This window comes from Ornithorhynchus anatinus, chromosome 11 (assembly GCF_004115215.2).
Source record: "Ornithorhynchus anatinus isolate Pmale09 chromosome 11, mOrnAna1.pri.v4, whole genome shotgun sequence".
In the NCBI taxonomy this organism is placed as follows: Eukaryota; Metazoa; Chordata; class Mammalia; order Monotremata; family Ornithorhynchidae; genus Ornithorhynchus; species Ornithorhynchus anatinus.
The window spans coordinates 60,948,040-60,967,955 of NC_041738.1; the positions used below are offsets into that span (position 1 = coordinate 60,948,040).

A 19,916-nucleotide genomic window follows, 5' to 3' on the forward strand; every position below is an offset into this window, starting at 1 on the left:
GGGCAAGTCACTTCACTTCTCTGGGCCTCAGTTCCCTCATCTGGAAAATGGGGATGAAGTCTGTGAGCCCCATGTGGGACAAGCTGATGACCTTGTATCTCCCCCAGTGCTTAGAACAGTGCTAGGCACATAGTAAGCGCTTCACAAACATCATCATCATTATTATCCAGCACTTAGAACAGTGCTCGGCACTTTGATGGTATTTGTTAGGCGCTTACTACGTGCCGAGCACTGTTCTAAGCACTGGGGTAGACACAAGGGAATCAGGTTGTCCCACATGGGGCTCACAGTCTTAATCCCCATTTTATAGATGAGGGAACTGAGGCACAGAGAAGTGAAGTGACTGGCCCAAAATCACACAGCTGACAAGTGGCAGAGCCGGGATTCGAACCCATGATCTCTGACTCCAAAGCCCGTGCTCTTTCCACTAAATGTGTTCTAATCCCGGCTCCACCATTTGTCTGCTGTGTGACCTTGGGCAAGTCACTTCATTTCTCTGGGCCTCAGTTCCCTCATATGTAAAATGGGAATTAAGACTGTGAGCCCCTCGTGGGACTCAGAGAAGCAGCGTGGCTCTTAGTACACTTAGTGGCTCTTAAGTAACAAGCGCTTAACAAATTCCATTATTATTATTATTATTATTATTATTATTAATAATAAAATGAGGATTGAGGCTGTGAGCCTCACATGGAACAAGGACTCTGTCCAACCCGATTTGCTCGTATCCACTCCAGGGCTTAAAACAGTGCCTGGCACATAATAAGTGCTTAACAAAATACCATCATTATTATCCACTGATCGCCACATTCCAGGCCCTTCTGAGCACTTAGTATAAGCGCTTAGTACAGTGCTTTGCACACAGTAAGCGCTCAATAAATACAATCGAATGAATGAATGAAATCACCTCCAGGAGGCCTTCTCTGATTAATCTTTCACCTCCTCACCCGTCTGCAACTTCAGCCCATCATCCCCTAAGCACTTATTTAGTCCCTCTCCACACTTTCATTCATTCAATAGTATTTATTGAGCGCTTACTATGTGCAGAGCACTGTACTAAGCGCTTAGTTATTTAGTCCCTCTCCCCTTAGCATTTCTGCCCCTATTCATTCATTTTATCATATTTTTTTGAGCGCTTACTGTGTGCAGAGCACTGTACTAAGCACTTGGGAGAATACAACAATAAACAGACACATTCCCGGTCCACAATGAGTTTACAGTCTAGAGACTGTATTTCTATTAGATAATCACTCTCTTTAAACTCCCTTTGCTTTCCCCTCTTATCTGTCTCCCCTACTAGAATGTAAACTCCTTGAGGACAGGCAGCCTGTCTACTAACTCTAATTTACTCTCCCGTGGAGTGTTCTGAGTGTTCTGCACAGAGTAAGCACTCAATAAATACTACTACTACTAATAATAATGTTGGTATTCGTTAAGCGCTTACTATGTGCCGAGCACTGTTCTAAGCGCTGGGATAGACACAGGGGAATCAGGTCGTCCCACGTGGGGCTCACAGTCTTAATCCCCATTTTACAGATGAGGTCACTGAGGCACAGAGAAGTTAAGTGACTTGCCCAAAGTCACACAGCTGACAAGTGGCCGAGCCGGGATTCAAACCCATGAACTCTGACTCCAAAGCCCATGCTCTTTCCACTGAAATGCTATTAATCAATTGACTGACAACACGTTTTGTTACACGCGTGTGCAGTGTGGTCTGCTGTCATAACAATAATAGTAATCTCAGCAACAATAATCATAGTTAAAAATGGGATTTCTTACATGCTTATTATGTGCCAAGCACTGTAATAATAATAATGTTGGTATTTGTTAAGCGCTTACTATGTGCAGAGCACTGGGGGAGATACAGGGTCATCAGGTTGTCCCACGTGAGGCTCATAGTTAATCCCCATTTTACAGATGAGGTATCTGAGGCACAGAGAAGTGAAGTGACTTGCCCGCAGTCACACAGCTGACAAGTGGCAGAGCTGGGATTCGAACCCATCACCTCTGACTCCCAAGCCCGGGCTCTATCTACTGAGCCACGCTGCTTCTCTACTAAGTGTTTGGGTAGATACAAGATAATCAGGTCCCACAAGGGGCTCACGGTCAAAGAAGGAGGGAGAAGAGGTTCTGAATCTCTATTATGCTGATGAGGGAACTGAGGCACAGAGGAAGTGAAGTGACTTGCCCAAGGTCACACAGCAGGCAAGGGGAGGAGCCAGGATTATCAATCAATCAATCAATGGTATTATTCAATCAGCCAATCCATCAGTCGTATTTATTGAGTGCCTGCTGTGGGCAGAGCACTGTACTAGGGGCTTGGGAGAGGGCAATAAAACCGAGTTGGTAGATGCGCTCCCTGCCCACAACAAACTTTCCGTCTGGGGTGGGGAGGATTTAGAGTCTGGTGGAGGATTAGAACCCAGGTCCTTGGACTCCCAGGCTCACGCTACCCATAAGAGAAGCAGTGTGGCTTAGTGGAAAGAGCACGGGCTCGGGAGTCAGAGGATGTGGGTTCTAATCCCGCCTCTGCCATTGACCAGCTGTGTGACTTTGGGCTAGTCACTTGACTTCTCTGTGCCTCAGTTCCCTCATCTGTAAAATGGGATTAAGACTGTGAACCCCACTTGGGACAGCCTGATTACCTTGTATCTACCCCAGCACTTAGAACAGTGTTCGGCACATAGTAAGTGCTTAACAAATCTCATCATTATTATTATTATTATTCATTCATTCATTCAATCACATTTATTGAGGGCTTACTATGTGCAGAGCACTGTACCAAGCGCTTGGAAAGTACAATTCAGCAACAGATATTATGCTCTTTCCGCTTGTCCACACTGCTTCCCTGCTCTGTAGAACATGTGTCGGGGGTGGTGACTCTTTTTTCTTCTGCTCAGGGCAACAGAATGGCAGAGGTCATGGCTGCTGGTCATTCATACATTCAGTCGTATTTATTGAGCGCTTACTGTGTGCAGAGTACTGTACTAAGCGCTTGGAAAGTACAATTCGGCAACAGATATTATGCTCTTTGCTTGTCCACACTGCTTCCCTGCTCTGTAGAACACGTGTGTGTGTGGGGGTGACTCTTTTTTCTTCTGCTCAGGACAGCAGAATGTCAGAGGCCATGGCTGCTGGTCATTCACTCATTCAATCATATTTATTGAGCGCTTACTGTGTGCAGAGCACTGTACTACACGCTTAGAAAGTACAATTCAGCAACAATGCAGAGATGGTCCTCATCTCTGCCTCCCCGCCGCCCCATTTTCCTGGGGCAAGCTTGGGGGGCCCTGGGGTCCAGGCCCTGCCAGCTTGGTTTCAGGAACTCCTTGGGCTTCTTGGTGGTCTGGCAGGGGGCAGCCCACCCCGGCCTGGGATCTGGAGGTGGGTCCTGGGGGTGGGGGTGGGGGAAGGAGGGAGAGGAGGGGAGGGGGGCTTGGTCCAAGGGTCTTCCCGCCCCTCCCAGGTTGGGGAGGACGGGACAGGGAGGCGGTGGAGCAGGAGGGGACGGCTGGATCTTGAGGCCAGGATGGTGGTCTAGTTAGATGGTGGTCCCCCATTTAGACTGTGAACCCGTTGCTGGGCGGGGATTGTCTCTATCTGTTGCCGAGTTGTACCCTCCAAGCGCTTAGTCCAGTGCTCTGCACATAGTAAGCGCTCAATAAATACGATTGAATGAATAGTCTGTGCAGAGCACTGGACTAGGCGCTTGGAGAGTTCAATTCGGCAACAGATAGAGACAATCCCGGCCCAACGGCTGGCTCACGGTGTAGAAGGGGGAAGACAGACAGCGAAACAAAACAAGTAGACAGGCATCAATAGCATCAAAATTAAATAGATATAGGCACATCATGAATAAAGTAAATAGAATAATAAATATGTACATATATACACCAGTGCTGTGGCGGGGGGAGAGGGGAGAAGCAGAGGGAGTTGTGTATATGTGTATATATTATTTATTACTCTGTTTTATTAATGATGTGTATATATCTGTGATTCTATTTATCTATTTTGATGGTATTGATGCCTGTCTACTTGTTTTGTTTTGCTATCTGCCTCCACCTTTTAGACTGTGAGCCCGCTTTTGGGCAGGGATTGTCTATCTGTTGCCAAATTGTTCATTCCAAGAACTTAGTACAGTGCTCTGCACATAGTAAGCGCTCAATAAACAGTATTGAATAATTGAATGAATAGTTATCATTATTATTATTATTATTAATAATAATAATATTTGTTAGGCCCTTACTATGTACCAGGCGCTGTACTAAGCGCTGGGAAGGATGCAGACTGATGATGATGATGATGATGATGGTATTTGTTTAGTGCTTACTATGTGCCAGGCACTGTTCTAAGCGCTAGGGTCTATACAAGATAACTGGGTTGGACCCAATCCCTGTCCCACATGGGGCTCCCAAGTCTCAAACCCCATTTTTCAAATGAGGCAACTGAGGCCCAGAGAGGTGAAGTGACTCGCCCACGGTCCCACAGCAGGTAAGTGGCTGAGGCGGGATTAGAATCCATGACCTTCAGACTCCCAGGCCCGTGCTCTATCCACTACACCATGCTGCATCTCTAGGGTTAGCATTAGTATTAGTATTAGTGTTATTACTGTTATTACTATTACTAATAATAATAATTGTGGAATTTGTTAAGAGTTTACTATGTGCAATCACTGTCCTAAACTCTGGGTAGATACAGGTTAATGAGGTGGGAAAAAGTCCCTTTCCCACATGGAGCTCACAGTCTAAGTAGGAGAGAGAACAAATATTTTACAGCTGAGGAAACTGAGGCATGGAGTTCAGTGACTTGCCCAAGGTCAGGCAGCAGGTGCCTGGTAGAGCTGGGAGTAGAACCCAGGTCTTGGGCAAGTCACTTCACTTCTCTGGGCCTCAGTGACCTCATCTGTAAAATGGGGATTAAGACTGTGAGCCCCACGTGGGACAAACTGATCACTTTGTATCCCCCGGCACTTAGAATGGTGCTTTGCACATAGTAAGCGCTTAATAAATGCCATCATCATTATTATTATTATTATCGACTCCCAGGTCTGAGCTCTTCCACTAGGGAACACTGCTTTTTATTGTTACTGTTATATTGTTGTTGCATTGTACTCTCCCAAGCGCTTAGTACAGTGCTCTGCACATAATAAGCTCTCAATAAATACGATTGGCTGGCTGACAGAGATAATAATGATAATTATGGCATTTATTAAGTGCTTATTACGTGCCAGGCACTGTACTGAGCACTGGGGTGGACAAGCAAATCGGGTTGGGCACGGTCCCTGTCCCACTTGGGGCTCACAGCCTCCATCCCCGTTTTCCAGATGAGGTAACTGAGACCCAGAGAAGTAAATTCAGTCAATCAGTAAAGTGACTTAACCAAGGTCACCCAGCAGACAAGTGGTGGAGCCAGGATAAGAACCCACGACCTTCTGACTCCCAGGCCCGGGCTCTAGACACTACACAGAGATGGAAGAGTGGAGGCCCAGGGAGGCAGAGGGGCTGGGCCCTGGGGTCCCGAACCCCGGCGTCCTGGCTCCAACCGGGGGGCGGTTGGCGGGCGGTGGGTGGGTTGGAAAGTGTTGGATCCCAGGGAGAGGAGCAGGGAATCCAAAGCCCCGGAGGGTGCGTGGCGGAGGGCAGGGGGAAAGGCTGCAGGCCGGAGAGGAAGAGGTGGCGGTGGTCGTTTTCATCATTTCTTTAGATTCCCATCCTCAGAGCGTCCTGGCCCAGCTGGGACTCCCCCCGGTCCCCATCCCACCTCCTTCAAACCCACCCCCGACCCTCCCCCACTGTCTGGCCTTCAATCGTATTTATTGAGCGCTTACTGTGCAGAGCACCGTACTAAGCACTTGGAAAGTACAATTCAGCAATGAAGTCAGGCAAGCCCTACCCACAACCAGCTCACATTCTAGAGTGGGGGAGAGAGACATCAATGCAAGTAAACAGGCATCAATATAAATAAATAGAATTATATCTATATCTATATAAAAGTGCTGTGAGGAGGGGATGGGGGAAGAGCAAAGGGAGCGAGTCAGGGTGACGCAGAAGGGAGTGGGAGATGAGGAAAAGTGGGGCTTAGTCTGGGAAGGCCTCCTGGAGGAGGCTTTGAAAAAGGGTAGAGTCATTGTCTGGCGGATTTGAGGAGGGAGGGCGTTCAGCTGGCAGGACGCTGCAGGTTCAACCACCCTGGGGACGGTCCCCCGACCCTGGCACCGACCCTGGCACCGCCCGGGGGCCCCGTAGGAGAGGAGGGGCAGGAGGGGATGAAAGAGGGCTGGGCTGGGCCCCCGAGAGGGCCTGAAGCGAGGAGTGGAGAGACCCTCAGACCCTTCCGCATCAAAGCTCAGGTCCGACTTCAGTTCCCCTACCTGGTGCCAGGGGAGGGGCCACCACCATGCGCCCCTTCAGTGCTTGGCATGCAGTAAGTGCTTCATTCATTCATTCATTCATCATTCATTCATTCAATTGTATTTATTGAGCACTTACTGTGTGCAAAACACTGTACTAAGCGCTTGGAAAGCACAATACAACAATAGAGAGAGACAATCCCTGCCCACAACAGGCTTAAAGTCTAGTGTGGGGGGAGATAAACATCAAAACAAGTAAACAGGAATCAATATAAATAAATAGAAGTATAGATGTATGCATATATATGCATATATAGGAGAAGCAGCGTGACTCAGGGGAAAGAGCACAGGCTTAGGAGTCAGAGGTCATGGGTTCTAATCCCACCTCCACCACCTGTCGGCTGTGTGACTTTGGGCAAGTCACTTCACTTCTCAGTGCCTCTGTTCCCTCATCTGTAAAATGGGGATAAAGACTGTGAGCCTCACGTGGGACAACCTGATGACTCTGTATCTACCCCAGCGCTTAGAACAGTGCTCTGCACATAGTAAGCGCTTAACAAATACCATCATCATTGTTATTATTATTATATATTTATAAGTGGTGTGGAGAAGAGCAAAGGGAGCGAGTCAGGGGGGACAAAGAAGGGAGGAGGAGCTGAGGAAAAGTCTGGGAAGGCCTCCTGGAGGTGGTGTGCCCCGTTGGGGTGCTTCATCGATGCCCCAGTTATTATGACTATTGATAGACAGTTTGCGGAGCCGGGATTAGAATCCCCGTATATATGTACATATTTATTATTCTACTTATTTTATTAATGATGTATATATATCTATAATTCTATTTATTTATACTGATGCTATTGATGCCTATCTACTTGTTTTGCTTTGTTTTCTTGTCCATCTCCCCGCTTCTAGACCGTGAACCCGTCGTTGGGTAGGGATTGTCTCTGTAGCCAAATGGTACTTTCCAAGCGCTTAGTACAGTGCTCTGCACACAGTAAGCGCTCAATAAATACAATTGAATGAATATTCCTCCTATTAATAATGATGCTTCCCCGGCAGCCCCCTCATACCCTCCTGGTCCTGTCCGCTCCGCCCTCCGGCCCTCCCAGCAGTTCCCCTTTTCTGCACCCTCCACGTCCCTCTTGGAGCAGGCCGGGCTGGGGGCTTCATTCATTCATATTTATTGAGCGCTTACTATGTGCAGAGCACTGGACTAAGCGCTTGGAATGGACAATTGGGCAGCAGATAGAGACCATCCCTGCCCAGTGACGGGCTCACGGATGGTGTAAACCAGAAGAGAAGCAGCGTGGCTCAGTAGAAAGAGCCCGGGCTTGGGAGTCAGAGGTCATGGGTTCTAATTCCGACTCCGCCGCTTGTCAGCTGTGTGACTTTGGGCAAGCCACTTCACCTCTCTGGGCCTCAGTGATTTCATCTGGAAAATGGGGATTAAAACTGTGAACCCCACGTGGGACAACCTGATCACCTTGTATCTCCCCCAGCGCTTAGAACGGTGCTTTGCACATAGTAAGCGCTTAACAGATGCCATTATTATTACTATTATTAAGGGGGGAGGCGGACAGCAAAGCAAAAGAGGACAAAACAAGCCAACATCGTCAAGATAAATAGAATCGGGGAGACGGACAGCAAAGCGAAAGAGGACAAAACAAGGCAACATCATCAAGATGAACAGAATCGGGGAGACGGACAGGAAAGCCAAAGAGGACAGAACGAGACACCATCATCAAGATGGATAGAATCGGGGAGAGATACGGCTCATTAAGAAAATAAATAGGGTAATAAATAATATATCCAAATAGGCACAGTGCTGAGGGGAAGGGGAGCAGAGGGAAAGGGAGGGCTCAGCGTGGGAAGGCCTCCTGGAGGAGGTGACTCTCTTCAGGACGCCGGGGTTGGTGTCCCGACCGCGGAAGGGGGGTGTGGGGGTGTCTTGGGGGGAGGGGGGTCCTCTCCCCGACCCCGGGGGTCCGGCAGGTGGAGCGGCCGGTCGACAGCCCCCTCCCCTGCGGACCCCCGACCCCGAGGGCGCAGAGGCCCAGTGCGGTTTTTACGCGCTCAGGACGAAGCCGAAGTTAGAAAATGCCCGGGGGTGGGGCGGGGGGAGTGCCGCAGCTTCCTGCCCCCTCCCCCTTCCTCCTTCCCCTCCTCCTCCTCCTCCTCCCCCAGGCCCCTCCCTCCTTCTCCTCCCCCCCCCCCAGGACCGCCCTTCAGCCTGGACTTGCACCCCGTGCCCTCGGCTACTCCTCCCGGCAGGACCATCCCCATGGGGGCCGCCTCGACCTCCCCCCGACCTCTGGGCAGCCCCCAGCCCGCCTCCCCGACCCCCTCCGCCTGACCCCGGGGTCTCCCGGCCGGCCGCATCTCCCCTCCATCCCCACCCCCTCCCCTCTCCCCATCATCACCTCTCACCATCTCCCCCCCTCCACCCCCCACCGCCCCGCCAAACTGGATCTGGGAGCCTGGAAGCGGCTGGCCGGCTGGGTGGGCAGCGCCATGGGCAACGCGGCTGGCAGCGGGGAGCAGCCCCCGGCCCGGGAGGGCAGGACCCCCCAGCCCGCCCCCGCCGCAGGGACCCCCAAGCAGCCCATGCCCGGAGCCGGAGAGCTGGAGGAGAGGTTCAACCGGGTCCTGGTGAGTGACCGGAGCTCAGTGTGTGTGTGTGTGTGTGTGTGTGTCTGTGTCAGGGGGTCGAGGGGGACCCCCCCCCCCGGAGAGGACTCTTGGCCCACCCCCACCTCTCCCCTGTCCTCGAGATGGCCTTGGGGTGACTTTTCCCTAGTGCCATCTACTCCCTTCCTCCTCCCCCCCCCCAGATAAGTTTGTCCTCCGGAGCCCCCCCCGACTTGGGGGTCGCCAAGGGTCAAACTAGCCGCAGGAGTCTGCATCTCTGCGGCTCTGAGATCCCGAAGGGATCAGGGTTGGGGGGATCCGGGGGGACCCCCTCGGGGGTTGGGGCTCCGGGAGGGACACCACATCCCCCCAAAAGCTTCCTTATCTCCCAGCCGCTGAGGGGATTGGGGTGGCCTGGGTCCCCCGCCCATCCCCCGGCCCGGCTCCCAGCCACTCGCCAGGGAGAAGGACGGGAGGGTCCCATTATTCATTCAATCGCATAATACATATTACTATTACTATACATACAGCTATTACTATGTGCAGAGCACTGGACTGAGCGCTTGGAATGGACAGTTCGGCGACAGATAGAGATGACCCCTGCCCAGTAACGGGCTCACAGTCCAATTGGTGGGTGGGGGGCGGGATTGATGGTGTCCCGGGCCGGGGGTCTCGAGCAGAACCAGCAGCTGGTCCAGGGCGGGGAGAACTGGACCCTGGAAGAGGAAGGCCTACGGGTTCTTTCTCACTTCCTCTCCGGGACCTTCCGCTACCCACCCACCCAAGCCAACTTCTGATGTTCCCCGCCTCCACCCCCACGGCCTGCCCCACCCTGCCCCTCCCCGTCCCACCCCATTACCCCCATCCGTTGGGCAGAAGCCCCCCGGCCCCCTCGGTTGACATCCCCGGAGCCACTCCCGGGGAGCAGGTGCTTGGCCCCTTCCCACTCCCGCTCCATTTCTGGGTTCTGGCGGGCTCGGTTTGGGAGTTTCAAAGCCTCCTCGGCCCACGGTGACCCTAGAGAGCAGGCGCCATCTCCCCATCCTAAAGAAGAGGAAACAGGGGTGGGGTAGGGTGGCGGAGGGGTTACCGAGGACCCTTCTGGGTCACCTCTCTGGGAAATCGGGTTAGATTAGATGGTCGTTTCGCTCTTGCTTTCACCAACCCTTATTAATCATCCATCATCATAATGATGATGATGGTCCTTCTTAAGCACTTACTATGTGCCAAGCACTGTTCTAGTACTAGGGAAGATTCAGGTTGGACGCAGTCCCCGCCCCACAGGGGCCTCCCAGTTTAAGTAGGAGGGAGTAGAATTGAATCCCCATTTTACACACAGGGTAACTGAGGCGCAGAGAATTCACTCATTCAATGATCGTTATTGAGCGCTCACTGTACTAAGCGCTTGGGAGAGTACAATATACAACAGACGCATTCCCTGCCCACAGTGGGCTTGCAGTCTAAAGGGGGAGACAGACATTAATATAAAGTGAAGTGACTTGCCCAGTGTCACTCAGCAACCGATTGGCAGAGTCGGGATTAGAACCCAGGTCCTCTGACTCCCGGGGGTCTGAATCCAAGAAATAAGAGGGAGATTCATGACGGGTTGGCTTGGCAAAAGACCTCCCCTCAGCTCCTCTGACGGAGCCTGGATCAGGGGAGACAATCGGCATCTTGTCCAATTGCTAGATTGTAAACTTGGCTTACCTCAAGCCCTTACTTCTTCCCCTTTAGATCAGTAATAATAATAATAATAATGTTGGTATTTGTTCAGCGCTTACTATGTGCAGAGCACTGTTCTAAGCGCTGGGGTAGATACAGGGTCATCAGATGAGGCTCCCAGTCTTCATCCCCATTTTGCAGATGAGGTCACTGAGGCCCAGAGAAGCGAAGTGACTTGCCCACAGTCACCCAGCTGCCAAGTGGCAGAGCTGGGATTCGAACCCATGACCTCCGACTCCCAAGCCCGGGCTCAGTGTCGTGGGGAGGGAATGTGTCTGTATGGTTCTGTTATACTCTCCCAAGCGCGTAGCACAGTGCTAGGCACACAGTAAGCGCTCAATGAATTCACTCAATGGTATTGATCGAGTTGTCACTAATCCGATCGCATGAATGAATGAATACTACAGTGCTCTGCTGGCAGTCGGCCCTCAACAGATACCACTGATTGATTATTCGTGGTGCAGTTGGGGGCAGGGAGATCTCGAATGAAAGGGACCCACAGATAATCCCCCTAGAGACGGTAAAATCCTTGAGGGCAGGGATGGTGTCTACCAATTCTATTGTACTCTCCCAAGGACTTAGTCAGAAGAAGGTAATGGTAAACCACTTCTGTATTTTTACTAAGAAAACCCTGTGGAAAAAAAAACACCCGAGAGTCTCTATGAATCAGAAACGACTCGATGGCATCTAAGAAGAAAAAGTACTTAATACAGTGCCCTGCACGCCAAAAATCCTCACTAAATACCACTGATTAATCCGAAATCCCTTCTGACCCTGTAGCTTTTTTTTCCTAGTTACTATAATGATAGTAATGTTGGTATTTGTTAAGCGCTTACTATATGCAGAGCACTGTTCTAAGCGCTGGGGTAGATACAGGGTAATCAGATTGTCCCACGGGAAGCTCACAGTCTTAATCCCCATTTTACAGATGAGGTAACTGAGGCACTGAGAAGTGAAGTGACTTGCCCACAGTCATACAGCTGATCAGTGGCGGAGCCAGGATTCAAACCCATGACCTCTGACTCCCAAACCCGGGCTCTTTCCACTGAGCCACGCTGCCGTGCACTGTACAGAGTGCTGGAGTTGATACGGGCTGATCGGGTCGGACGCAGTCCACGTCCCACATTGGACTCACTGTCTTCATGCCCATTTTAACAGATGAGGTCACTGAGGCACAGAGAATAATAATAATGTTGGTATTTGTCAAGTGCTTACTATGTGCAGAGCACTGTTCTAAGCGCTGGGGGAGATACAGGGTCATCAGCTTGTCCCCCGTGAGGCTCACAGTCTTAATCCCCATTTTCCAGATGTGGTAACTGAGGCACAGAGAAGTGAAGTGACTTGCCCACAGCCACCCAGCTGACAAGTGGCAGAGCTGGGATTCGAACCCATGATCTCTGACTCCCAAGCCCGGGCTCTTTCCACTGAGCCACGCTGCTTCCCAGCGAAGTGAAGGGACTTGCCCAAGGTCACGCAGCAGACACTTTGCGGAGCCAGGAGTAGAACCCCCCCGTATATACGTACATATTTATTATTCTATTTATTTTATTAACGATGTGTATATATCTATAATTCTATTTATATTGATGCTATTGATGCCTGTCTACTTGTTTTTCTATGTTTTCTTGCCGTCTCCCCCCTTCTACACCGTGAACCTGTTGTTGGGTAGGGATTGTCTCTATCTGTTGCCAAACTGTACTTTCCAAGCGCTCAGTACAGTGCTCTGCACACAGTAAGCGCTCAATAAATACAATTGAATGAATGAACCCAGGTCCTTCTGACTCCCAGGCCGCGCTGCTTCTTGCTGTTGAAACTTGGGCTACGGCAGGTCCAGTGGGTCTGCGTGGACCATTCAGGGAAGGTCAGCGTCCTGGGGGGTTTTTTGAGGCCCGTTTGATCCCTCTCCCACCTCTGGAGGATGAGAGCTATATAACCATTTTAATGCCTGTCTAGCTCACTTGATTGCACGCTCCTTGTGGACAGGGATCAGCCTGGTCTAATAATAATAATAATAATAATGTTGGTATTTGTTAAGCGCTTACTATGTGCAGAGCACTGTTCTAAGCGCTGGGGGAGATACAGGGTAATCAGGTTGTCCATGTGAGGCTCACAGTTAATCCCCATTTTAGAGATGAGGTAACTGGGGCCCAGAGAAGTGAAGTGACTCGCCCACAGTCACACGGCTGACAAGTGGCAGAGCCGGGAGTCGAACCCATGACCTCTGACTCCGAAGCCCAGGCTCTTTCCACTGAGCCACGCTGCTTCCCGTGGTCTAGTGGTTAGAAGATGGGCCTGGGAGTCAGGAGGACCTGGGTTCTAATCCCGGCTCCGCCGACTGTCTTGCTGGGTGGCCATGGGCAAGTCGCTTCACTTCTCTGGGTCTCAGTTACCTCATCTGTCAAAAGGGGGATTAAGACTGTGAGCCCCATGCGGGGGATGGACAGTGCCCAACTTGATTAATTTATACCTACCCCCACCCAGCGCTTAGTACAGTGCCTGGCCCATATTAAGTGCTTAACAAATACCATTCCAAACAAAAAAAAGATCACGTCTGCCGACTCGGTTGTACCGTCAAGAGCTTAGTGCAGTTATCTGCACGCAGCGAGCACTAAGTAAGAGAAGCGTGGCTCAGTGGAAAGAGCCCGGGCTTGGGAGTCAGAAGTCATGGGTTCGAATCCCGGCTCCGCCACCCGTCAGCTGTGTGACTGTGGGCAAGTCACTTCACTTCTCTGTGCCTCAGTGACCTCGCCTGTAAAATGGGAATTAACCGTGAGCCTCACGTGGGACAACCTCATTACCCTGTATCTACCCCCAGCGCTTAGAACAGTTCTCTGCACCTAGTAAGCGCTTAACAAATACCATCGATTGATGGATTGAACTGTATCGACTGAGCCACTCTGGACCGAGACCCTGGGAAAGTACCGAAGAGTCAGCGGTCTAGGTCTCTGCCCTCAAGGAGCTTCCCATCTAGAGGGGGAAGAGGGTCACTAAAATAAATTACCACCCGGAGGAGGTAAGAGAGGATATACACGTGGACCTAAGTGGAATAGGGTGGGGTAGAAGTATCTAAGTGCTTAAGTGGAAGTCCCGAAGTGGCAGCGGGATGGAGAGATGAGAAATGAATGGAGGAAGGCTCCTGGAGGAGATGTGATTTTAGAAGGGCTGAGCAGATGTGGAGTGAAGTGGTCCGGGGATTCGAAGGGGTGGAGAGCGAGGGTGCCTGGTCTATAATAGAAACCCAATGAATAATATAATCATCAGGCCGGATTTCTGCGCAGAGAGCAGAGTGCTCGGCTCATTTATCCACCTGACGGCTTGGGAGAGGGAGAGAGGGTGAGGCGGGGAAGGCAAACTCCTTTTTTCCACGGGGGCTTGGGCCTCCCGGTGTCACCCACCCAAAGCCGGGCGGGGGGGGGGCTGAGGCTGTAAAAGCTTTGCTTTCCACTCCCTAAGAAGGAAAGGGGAGGGAGCTGGGGCTTGGAAAGTTTTGGTGTTGGAACAGAAGCCCGGCCTCCTGCCCTGCGGCTAGCAGGGAAGCCCCCAGACCACGGTAGCCCAGGGCCCGCTGAAGACCTTTGGAATCAGGCTGTTCCCTGACCTCCGGCCCAACTGTTCAAAGGAAGGAGGGAGCTATTTTTGGGTAGAAACCGCCTTGAATGGTGTGTCCGGGTGCATTGTGGGAGAATCAGCAGCTGTACGCTGTCAGTGACTTTCAGAAGCAGGTGCACCTGGGGTTGGCTTTGCCCGTCTGGTGGCTGGGAGGGGTCCAGAAGCCTTCCTCTCTGCCCCCCCGGGGGCAGCGGGCAGGAGAATCCACCCCACCACCACTCCGGGCACCTCGGGGGAGGGGGCTGGAGGTGGGGTCTGCAGGGCACCCGCAGAAACCCCAGGGTGGCAGGAACCAAACTGGCTAGAGCCGGGCCCAGCTCCCAGGATGAGTCCCCCCCAGGGGCGCAGGCGTTGGCAGAGGGACGAGCCTCCCTGCAGAATCTGGCAACCCCTGCATCAGTACTGAGAAGCAGCATGGCCTAGTGGATGGAGCACGGGCCTTGGAGTCAGAGTGCTTCGCACAGAGTAAGCGCTCAATAAATACGATTGAATGAACGAAAGGTCGTGCGTTCGATTCCCGGCTCAGCCACTTGTCTGCTGCGTGGCCTGGGTCAAGTCACTTCTCTGGACCTCAGTCACCTCGTAAAATGGAGATTGAGATTGTGAGCCCACGTTGGACAGGGATTGTGCCCGACCTCATTTGCTTGTATCCACCCCAGCGATTAGTACAGTAATTGGCACATAGTAAGCACTTAACAAATACCACAATTATTATTATTGTTATTACTAAAGTCCCCCCACCTCCATCCCTCCCCGGGGGTGGGCTTCCCCTCTGGTCCCACCCCTCTGGAACAAGTCTCCCTCATCTGCTCCCTCTCCCTCCATCCCAGGAGGTGTTGGGGGCTCATCTTCCCAGGGCAACTGGGTCTCTGGATGTGGCCCAGTCTCCCCCAGACCCACTGGGCCAGCAGAAAGCACCCGAGACCCCCAGCCTGGAGCCCGGGGAGACCCCGGAGCAGCGTCTGCCATCCACACCCTGAAGCAGCAGGACTGCCTTCTGCCCAGCCTCTGCCATTCCCGCTGCATCTGCTTAATGAACTTTCCTCCCACACCCCCTCCTCCCTCCCCTCCGCCATCCCCGTTGTCCCCAGCGTCCCCTCCCCACTTTCCCGCCCCCCACCCAGATCTCGCTGGTCCTGGCCGGGCTGGGTGGGAAGGGGTCCGTGGGCAGGCCCTTACCTTCCCTGAGGTCCAGGAATAAGAGGGGTGTCGTTGCTTCACTTAAAATGGAGCTGGGGGACGGAGGGGAGGGGGCGACAGCTGGAGAGGGTGCTGCCTTAGCAACGGCTCGGAGGAAGGAGAGGCTTCTGCTCCCGGGGATGGATTTTTTTTTCTTTTAATTTATTCTATTCCTTAAAGGTATTTGTTAAGCGCTTACTATGTATCAAGCGCTGTTCTAAGCGCTGGGGGAAGTACGAGCTAATCAGGTCAGACACAGGCCCCGTCCCACATGGGGCTCGCAGTTTAAGTAATGAATCTTCATTTTACCGTTGAGGAAACTGAAGCTCAGATAAATGACTTGTCCATGGTCACACAGCCGGCAAGTAGTAAGCTGGGAATCTTCTGACCCCCCAGGCCTGGGTTTTTTCCAGTAGGTCATATGCTGCTTCTCTATAACTCCCACCCACCTCGCCGCAGGTTCCAGGCAGTGGTGATGATGGAGACGATGATTAAGGTATTTGTCTAGCACTTTTGTACCAAGCATTGTTCTAAACACTGAGGTAGATTCAAGTTAATCAGGTCAGACACAGTCCCTCATGGAGCTCACAGTCTAAGCGGGAGGGAGAACAGGTATTGAATCCCCATTTTAGAGTGGAGGAGACAGAGGCCCAGATAAGTGCTTGCCCGAGGTCACAAAGTAAGCAAGCGGTGGCGCCGGGATTAGAACCCAGGTCCTCTGATTCCCAGGCCTGTGCTCCTTTTACTAGACCACGTTGCTCCTCGCCGATAAGGAGGCAGCGGAGAGGGTGGGCCTGGAGTCTTGGTGGAGTTAAGAGTGCTCGTGCTTTCTGGGAGAAAGGACAGACAGGGCCCAGGGGCAGTGCCCAGATCTGCTGTGTGACCTTGGGCAAGTCACTTAACTTCTCTGTGCCTCATTTACCTCATTTGTAAAATAAGAATTATGGCATTTGTTAAGTGGTTACTATATTCCAGCCGTCGTACTAAGCGCTAGGGTGGATACAAACAAATCGGGTTGGTTACAGTCCCTGGTCCATATGGGGCTCACGGTCTCCATCCCCATTTTACAGATGAGGTCACTGAGGCCCAGAGAAGTACAGTGACTTGCCCAAGGTCACAGAACAGACAAGTGGTCAAGCCAGGACAAGAATCCATGACCTTCTGACTCCCAGGTCCTTGCTCTATCCACTACGCTACTGGGGATGAAGACTGTGAGCCCCAAGTGGGACAGGGACTGTGTCCAACCTTGTATCTACCCCAGCGCCTAGTACAGTGCCTGGCACATAGTAGGTGCTTAAGAAACACCATTAAAAAAAAAGAGGAGCACGAATGAGCTGGGTGGAGTTGCCAGCTCCTCTCTGCTCTGCCCGAGAATTGGCACTTGGGTGATCTCACTCCTGCCCCAGTGCTTAGCTCCTGTGAAGCACTTAATAAGATGACATTATCATTATCATCATCAGTGGTATTTATTGAGCGTTTACTATGTGCAGAGCACTGAATTAAACGCTTGGGAGAGTACATTCCAACAGTATTAGCGGGTACATTCCCTGCCTATTATGTGTTTACAATCTAGAGGATTCTTATGGGGTGATTTTCCCCCACAGATAATAATTATGGTACTTGCTCATTCATTCACTCAATCGTATTTATTGAGCGCTTACTGTGCGCAGAGCACTGTACTAAGCACTTGGAAAGTACAGTTGGGCAACAGCGGCTTACTATGTGCCAAGCAGTGTTCTAAGCGCCACAGTAGATACAAGTTAATCATGTTGGACACAGTCCCTGTCCCACGTAGTGCTCACAGTCTTAATCACCATTTTACAGATGCGGTAACTGAGGCACAGAGAAGTGAAAAGACTCACCCAGGGTCACACAGAAGATATGTGGCAGAGCCGAGATTAGAACCCAGGACCTTCTGACTCCCACAAACCGCCCAAAGAGCAGCTGGGGGTTGGAGGCCCTTTAGAAAGAGCAGTCTCCAGGGGTCCCAGGGGCAGGCAGGGAGGGAGCGAGCGAGCTGGCTGCCCATCTGCTTCCTTTTCCTCCAGGTTCCCCTAGCTGGGTGAGTGAGGGCGGAGGAGGAAGTGACTCTTGGGGCGGGTGGCACTGGGGGGGTTGGTGGGGGTCTGAGCTGGCACCAGGCAGGTGCCCGGCCAGTCCTCGCCAGGACAGTCCAGCTTCCAGAGGGGCAACCGGTCCTGGAGTCTCGTGGTATTTACTATGTACCAAGCACTGTACGAAGCGCTGGGACAGATCCGAGATAATTAGGCCAGGCACAGTCAACTGTCCCTCATGGGGCTTGTGGTCTAAGGGGGAGGGAGAACAGGTGGTGAATCCCCATTTTACAGATGAGGAAACTAAGGCACGCAGAGAAGGCAAGTGACTTGCCCAGGGTCATACCGCAGGCTCAGGGAGCCCCGGCCCTCAGGCTGTCTCTTTGAACCCACCCCCCGTGTTTGGGAGCCTCAGGCTCGGGGTATTCCCCCGTCCCCACCCCAGATCCTGGGCCGCCAGACATCCCCGACACAAATCCCGAAGTCGAGGAGCCCGGTGAACCCCGACTAGGGAATGTGGCCAAGTGGTTAGCTCCTGACCGTGGCTAGGTCACCCGAGACGCTCCGGCCCCCGCCCCGGGCCAGAGCGGCCGCAGGCCGGAGAAGGGTCCTGGACTGCTCCCTCAGTGGGGGCGAGCGGGGAGGGGGCCCAGGCCCCTGGCCCGGCCTGCAGGTCTTGCGGGGGGAGGCGCCGGTGGTGGTCCTGGCTCCGGTCCCTCAGGCCCCAAACGGTTCTGGGGCCTTAGAGAAGAGCAGCCGGAAACCGCAGAGCGGGGAGGGCCTCCAGGCCGGAGAGCCGGTCCACTCCCCACCGGGGTGAGGGGGCAGGGCCGGGGAACGGGTGCTAACGGTGGGGAAGGGGAGGCCGGGAGGAGGGTCCCCTCCTCGGCTCGGAAGAACAGCAGTGTAGACAATAACAGGAAGTGTGGGGTGCGGGGCAGGAGCAGGAAGCTGCAGGGCCGCAGCGGGTCCCCGGGGCGGACTGACGCCCCGTCCTCGCTTGGCCCCCCGGGGTGGTGGAGGGACGGGAGAAGGAGGACCCGACTGGGAGCCAAAGCCTTCCCTCGCCAGCACAGACGTGGGCAGCCTCCATGTGCCCACCTGTTCCTCCTTGGCTGTGGCTCGGGCCTGCTCGTCACCGGCTCAGCTGTTGTCTCGGACCCTGGGGTGGGTTACGCCCGACCGAGCTCCATCACTCAACCAGTCGTGCTCATTGAGTGCCTAGTCGCACCGTCGTATTTACTGAGCACTGACTGCGTGCTGAGCACTGTACTGAGCCCTTGGGAGAGTAAGCAGGGTGGCCTAGTGGATAGAGCACGGGCCTGGGAGTCAGAAGGACCTGGGTTCTAATGCCGACCCCGCCACTTGTCGGCTGTGTGATCTTGGGCGAGGCGCTTCACTTCTCCGCGCCTCAGTTACCTCATCTGTAAAGTGGGGATTAAGACTGTGAGGCCAGTGGGGACAGGGACTGGGTCCAACCCCATTTGCTTGTATCTACCCCTGCGCTTAGTATAGTGCCTGGCACATAGTAAGCGCTTAACAAATACCACAATTATTATTATTACAATTTAACAGCCACATTTCCTGCCTTCAGTGAACTTACAGTCTAGAGGGAGAGACAGACATTAATATAAATACATTACTGGTGCGGTGGGCCTGGGAGGGGAGATACACTAGCGATAGTAGACCCCATCCCTCCCTCAAGGAGCTTCCCATCCACCCATCAGCGGTATTTATTGAACGCCAGTACATGCAGAGCACTGCCCTAAGCAATCAGGAGAGTACACCGTTCTCCTTCCCATCTAGACTGTGAGCCCAGTGAGGGAGAGGGACTGTGACCAGCTTCATTATCTTGTATCGACCCCACCACTCAGTACAGTGCTCGGCATGTAGTAAGTGCTTTACAAACACTGCTCTTATTACACCAGAGTAGGAAGAAACGATTCTTGCCCTCAAGCAGCTTCACTATAGCAGGGGAGACAGACACGGAAATGATTTATAGACAGAGGAAGGAAAAACTGGAAAATTGCAACCCTATCCCCCACCCCCTGATGATATCATCCGTCAGGCAAGAATAGCACTGGGACAGGGCACGAAGCTTGGCGGTCTGCCAGCTAGTCAATTCTCTTTATTAAGCGCTTACTGTGTGCATAGCACTGTACTGAGCAGCTGGGAGAGTCCAATGCAACAATTATTGTGTTGGAGGGAAGCAGCATGACTTAGTGGAAAGAACCCGGGCCCGGGAGTCCAAAAGACCTGGGTCCTAATCCCCGCTCTGCTCCTGTGACCTTGGGTCAGTCACTTAATTTCTCTGGGCCTCAGTTACTTCATCTGCAAAATGGGGATTGAGACTGTGAGCCCCATGTGGGACCTCTCTG

At 52.6% G+C, this 19,916-nt stretch overlaps 1 protein-coding gene across 1 annotated transcript in view; it reads left to right on the forward strand.

The window, feature by feature from the left end:
- The first annotated feature begins 8,790 nt into the window (after positions 1-8,790).
- The window catches only part of FMNL1 (formin like 1), a 51,097-nt gene continuing 39,971 nt past the window's right edge, over positions 8,791-19,916 (forward strand). Inside the window, exon 1 of the mRNA XM_029076120.2 lies at positions 8,791-8,995. Within this exon, the coding sequence (XP_028931953.1) occupies positions 8,858-8,995 (138 nt within the window). The 5' untranslated portion in view covers positions 8,791-8,857. The remainder of the gene's footprint in view (positions 8,996-19,916) is intronic.